General features: G+C 43.6%; 1 protein-coding gene across 1 annotated transcript in view; it reads right to left on the reverse strand.

Annotated features, from left to right (window-relative positions):
• Window positions 1–5,976, reverse strand: part of RUNDC3B (RUN domain containing 3B) — a 52,377-nt gene extending 46,401 nt beyond the window's left edge. Inside the window, exon 1 of the mRNA XM_050333594.1 lies at window positions 5,689–5,976. Within this exon, the coding sequence (XP_050189551.1) occupies window positions 5,689–5,792 (104 nt within the window). The 5' untranslated portion in view covers window positions 5,793–5,976. The remainder of the gene's footprint in view (window positions 1–5,688) is intronic.
• Between the last annotated feature and the right edge of the window lie 242 nt (window positions 5,977–6,218).

Below are 6,218 nucleotides of genomic sequence, written 5' to 3' on the forward strand. Positions count from 1 at the left end.
ATTAGGAGTGAATTAGGGTGGGGGAGGAAGCTTCTCCTGCAGTGCCAAGTTATGACTCAGGTTTGAACTCCTCCACATTTTTAACCAATTTTGAGTAAGTGAGAGACATGCATGCCCACCAGTTAACTGCTATTGACTACTCCAATGGTAGAAATTATTGCTTCCTCAAAGCTATACATACCAGAGCCATGAAATTATCTACAAAAAAAATCTTCTAAATTTTGGAAAACAAATGCATATAGCAATGCCATGACTAAGTCAATATTAACTGTAAGAAGACAACTCCTCTTACACCATGCAGGTCTGAAAAAGAGAAAGTGCAGCATGTCACTCGCTCAGGGATACATACACAAGACAGACAGTGAATTAGCAGTGTGATGTAGATGGGTTGGAGGCAGAACCTTCAGGTCCTGGGTGTTAGGCCATTCTCTGAAGGTGAACGCTGTCCCACCCTGCCCCCCAGCACGTGGCCCTGTGAACCCGTAAGAAGTTCACACAGACCACCACAGAGGGATGGACGAAAGAGGAGTTTATTGTGGGGATGAGGGTTTATAAGGCTTTTAGGGGGATTAAAAAAGAACCAATTACAGTCACAGGGTCTTACAGAAAAACCAATCAGGTAAAGAGTTAATAGCCAATAGGAAAGGGTTAACAAAGGCCAATGAGAAGACCTCAGGATATCTTCCCAGGACATTCCTGCAGGGGAGATAAGAGTTCTTTGCAGGGGGTGTCGGGAAGAAGCAGCAGTGACTTTACAGAAATACAAAAGGCCGTTTTAAGACATGCTTAAACAACATTAAAAACTTCTGTTTCTATAACATTTGGGCTGCTTTCTTCTTTTTCTTCACCAGTCCATCTTTGACAGGACCTTTTCCATCCTACATATGGTAAATCCATTGCCACAATGTAGTGCACTATATACAGGAATATTATCTTAAAACTCAGAGAAAGGATCATGCATAAACTGCAAAACAAAGTAGAGTACAATCTATAGCTATGCCTATTTTTCCTGTATTCAATGACCTATGTAATAGTTAACTGATTAATATTGTATCCAACAGCCATTCAGAAATGGCGATAATATTCAAGAAGAAACACTTGAGATCAATTTCACAAACACTTCTAAAAATCAGATAAGCAGTTTATTTTATATTCTCAATTTTAAGGCATTCTGCAGTTCAACTGAAGGAAAAAAGATCTAGTTTTTAAGGAGGCAACAATTTTTACATACACCGGGTCCAATCATACTCATCATCAACAATGGTGTTCTTTTTAAGTGCTCATATTACTGCCACCATGTACCCCATGGATATGTTAATTTTCATCTCTCTACTCTACACTTTCACAACAAACCTAAGCAACCTTTATAGCTCTGTCAAGTTAGATTAAATTGTCTTTTAGGAGAACTGACGGGGAGTGCAAGTATGTACCCCTTACTGCCATAGACCAGGAAGATAATGACACTATCAGGCAAAATGTGATTCACCAGAAATATTTTCTGGAGATCTAAAAAACCCCGCCTCTTATGCAAATACTTCTGAGTTGTCTTTTTTCCTCCAAATACTACAAAGAAGCAAACGTATCTCTAAGTGCAAGTTAAAAGTCGTAAGCACATTTTGCATGTTAGATATTCACACTTCACCATGTTTACCATGCAGATTGGAAAAAAGGATTTAAGGTATGTAGAAGTTTTGCCTTTGAAAAAAGTTACAGTGTAAGCACTGGGTAAGCATTTCCCTCAGTCATCAATGATGTCTCATGTGTTGTTTCCACTGTACGGCCCCCCAGACAAGAAAGTCCACGCTCTTGCACAGTCGTGTGGAACCACATGGGGACTGAAAGTCAAGAAACAAAAGGTCAGGTCTAAAGTACACAAGAGCTATGAAGAAAAAAATGTCCATATAGGCAGAGCTAGAGCTGTTTCCTTGGTTCCCTTTGTTGCTCCAAACTTTGTAGAACCTTTAAGGTTGGAAAAGACCTCTAAGACCATTGAGTCCAACTGTCAACCCAACACTGCCAAGTCTACCAATTAAACCACGTTGCCAGGTGCCACATACACACGTTTTTGGAACACTTCCAGGGATGGTGATTCCGCCACTTTCCTGGGCATTCTGTTCCAATGCCTGACCACCCTTTCAGTGATGAAATCTTCCCTAATATCCAAACTAAGCCTCCCTGGTGCAACAGTCCACACTACATGTCAGAAATTAGCAGAGAAATTGCAACAAAAGAGCATGAGAAAGTAAAGTAGCTTGAAAACAAACAAAAAATTTTCTAAAATTAACTTTTTGGTGGACTATAGGAGCAGAGGAGTAATATAGCTCCAATACCTGTTGCTTCAAGGCTCTTTAAAAAAAAATTGGTTTTTTTCCAATCATTTTCCATTGTGTTACTGCAACAATAAGGTTTTGTTGGGTTTGGATTTTTTTTAAATATAGTAACTGCCATTGGAGAGATTCCAATATCAGTGTTTCTAAATGACCTTCATTAACCCTGATGTTTTTGGATTTCTACATATTCTTCTCTGCCACAAGTCTACTTTTGTTTGAGCCAAATAAAGATGTAGAAACAGTGTTATTCTCCAACCTTAAAAAGACCTTCCGAATTATGTAAGATGGAAACATTCTTAAATAAGAAAGACTTAATCTTTTGGGGTAGAGTCTTGTCCTGTTTTGCAAGATGCACAAGAAGGTCTCCCAAATTTCCTATATAACTCCAAACCAAAGCCAAACCTTTTGTAGATATATCCCACATGTATAGGCTTATTTCCAAAACAGCAACAAGCTTCTAATCAAAAAGCAAAAAAGCAGAAAATTAGACTGCTGTATGAATTTGTCACTTTTCATTGTCAAATTCTGCTCCTCCTTTTAAGTTTTCAAATGAATGAAAGGATTCTGTCAAATTTATTTCGCTTGCAATTTGTGAAATGTCATTAAAATGCCATTTAGAAGAATACAAACTATTAGTATAGAATAATCCCTAAGATTATAAAATAATATCCTTTATGCTAAACATGACACGAAACCAGACAGTTCAATTAAGGGTCAATGTCACTGCAGAAGTTCTCATGAATATTAGCAAAATCACTGTTTTAAAAATGTATTTCCTGACAGTTGTTCAGTTCTGTGTCAACGTTCTGCATTTAACTTATGAACATCACTTCCAAGGCCTACTTTTTCAGTGGTTCTGTATCTACACCCATTACTGGAAAATGAAAGGCATCAAACTTTAGGGAAAACAGGTAAGAAGAGAGACAGAGCTTAGAACACGTATTGCTTACTCAAACAAGAAAATCCCAAGAATTGTTCCAATTTAAATGACAACTGTGCAGTTACACAAACATAGCCATGTGAAAACATGCAACTGGTTTACGGAACTTAGGCATCTATGTCACTTTCCATGACTACAGTAACATTCAACATTATAGCGGAAACAAACTGTTCCTTCCGAAACTGTAAATATAAGAAACTATCCACATCTTCAGGAGGAGTTAGATATCATCACTGTAAGAAAAGGTGAAAATCCTAAAGTCTGGTTTAACTACTAGGTAAAAATCTGCTAAGTTGAAGCTTTGGAAAAAAATCATTAAATTATCAGAGACTGTTAACAAATGGTAACTCAGAAGAATATCTTCCTTGTGATCTTTCCTCTTCACTGGGTAGCATATGATTGGAGCTATTTTTTACCAAAAATACTTCATATTTTCATAAGATTTTGATTGGAATGGACTCTTTTCAATACTAATATGGGTATTCCTAAAAGGGAACACTTTTCTATAATAGAAAATGTGTAATAACTACAGCAAAGCACAGAAATATTTTAAATATTTAGTCTTACATTGGCAGAAGAATAAAAATATAAACAAATGTACGCACATCATAATAATGCAAAATCGTTTTTCCTCAACATCCTTTCCAAATTTTAATGTGTATTCACAAACTAAGGACTTCAGGTTTTGGGAATATAGAGCAAAATTAAACTGTTTCACACAAAAAATAATTAAAATACACCAATTTAAAGTAGTTTCTGCAGTAGCTCCCTGTTTTATAAATGATTGACTGTATTCCTTCAGATTTCTAAGCATCTTTAAATACATTACACCATCATTTCAGCTGCAGGATGATGATAAAACAAAAACTAAAATGTAACAGTACAGAATATAGAAGAGTACTGCCTCAAATGGGAGGCAGAACAAAACAGCAAGTTCTGTAGAATACAATATATTCTTTTAAAAAGAACTGTTTATATCCTGTATGATTGTGTCATTACTTGATAAGACTGGTGTTTTCCTGAGCACACAGACTGACAATATCTGTATCTCTGTAACAACAGTGAAACTGAAAACTCCTTTTATTTGATCTGCTTCAGCAAGTCTGAGAAAAATCTTCCTTTTCGTTTTTGTTGCATATCTTTTTCACAGGCAGAAATAGAAGTAAGCACAAAAGCCTGGAAAAAGAATAGCACTGATGCTATTCTGAAATGCAGATACTACAACTTGAAGGAATATTGAAGCAAATTCCTTGCAGTAGATGAATGATGGAGTCAGCTGTAAAACCTTTTAACAATATACAATAAAAGAAAAAAGAAAAGAGAAAAGGGAAAATATGGGGTCCTATGGATTTTTAAATACTGCTGCAGCGTTAAGTGGCGACAGTACAAAATTATTTAATAGTTGTCCTGGCACTTTATTAAGATTTGAGAACATTATATCATGACCCGCATGGATCTGCTGAGGACCTTTCCCAGATAATATGCAAATTAGTTTGATAACTTCAAAATTAAGCAATTGAAACAAAGGAGCAAACGAACGGAGTCACTGCTACCAGCACATGCCCATATTTAAAAGTTTGCCATGACGTAACGGGTCAGTGCCGCACACCTGGAAAACGCTGCATGAATTCCACAGTGACAGCAGTGGAAACGCTTCCACGGAACGCCGTACTATTAAGCTTGCATAAGCTCAGCACTAAGATGCTAAAAAAAAAAAAAATATTCGAATACAGTAGCTCTAGTCTGTACTGCAGATCTCCTGATCTAGATTTCGGAGATAAAAATATCCCGGAGCGCAGCCTCCCCGGGATGCTCCTGCGGCACCGGCGCTCTCGCAGGAGCACCCGCTCGGCCGCTTCCACAGGGCTCGAACGCCTTCACGTCCGAGACATGGCAGGAAGCCTGAACCCCACACGCGGCCGCTGCTCCAGCTCTGCCCGAGGACGGGCAGCGTCCGACCGGTGCTGCCCAGGGCTCAGCCTGCCCTGCCCTGCTCCCGCACACGCCTTGCGCCTGAGAACTCAAGCATGGTGCCCAAAAATAACCTCTCAGTCCCACCAAAAAAAAACCCATTTGACGCCCCGAAACAGTGGGGCTGCCCGGTGAGCCCCTGCCCCTCGCTGCCGCCTGGACACCCTCCAGCAGGAGCTGAGTCAGGATGGATGGATGGATGGATGGATAGATGGATGGATGGATGGATGAATGGATGAATGGAAGGATGGATGGATGGAGGAGGAGGAGGCTGCCCTACCCCCGGCCTGGCTCCCCCCGGTCGGGCTGCGGCGGGGAGGCTGCCAGCGCTCCCGCCCCCGACCCACCTGTGCGGGGGCGGGGGGGCGTGGGATGGGCCCCCGGGCAGCGGTGGGAGCGAGGAGGGAAAGGACGGTGCCCTCGGGCGGGGCAGGGCCCGGGGCTCACCTGCACACAGTGATCAAGTTCCGTCTCTCCACCGCGGCGTTGCGGGACGGGACGCTCTTCCTGCGGGCGGAGACGTTGAGCCCCCCTAAGCCGAGGGACGCCATCTCCGCTGGGCAGGGCAGGTGGAGCCGCCGGGGCTGGCGCGGAGCCTTTGTTCCCGGCCTCTCGCTCTCGAGGATGCTGCGCCCGCCGCCGCCGCACGCGGAAGCCGAGGAGGAGGAGGAGGAGACCCCCGTGTTTCCCCCGCTCCTCCTCCCGCCGGCCGGTCGCGGAGCGCCCGCGGCAGGCGGCGGGGCGGGCTGGCTGCTCGGGGTCCCGCGGCGGGGGCGGCTCGGCCCCCCCGCGCCGCCAGCCGGGCCGCCACAGCGCCGCAGAGCGCCGGCCCCGCCAGCCAATCAGCGCGCGGGGGGGGCGCGCCGCCGCCGCCGCCGCCGGGGGGCGCTGCAGCGCGGAGCGGGGACGGGAGCGCCGCACCTGAGGCGGCGGGAGGAGAGCGGGGCCGCCGGTCCTTCGGGAGCCTCGGCGAGACC

The sequence above is a fragment of the Myiozetetes cayanensis genome, unplaced genomic scaffold (assembly GCF_022539395.1).
Source record: "Myiozetetes cayanensis isolate MyiCay16 unplaced genomic scaffold, myiCay2020 scf1, whole genome shotgun sequence".
NCBI classification, from domain to species: Eukaryota; Metazoa; Chordata; class Aves; order Passeriformes; family Tyrannidae; genus Myiozetetes; species Myiozetetes cayanensis.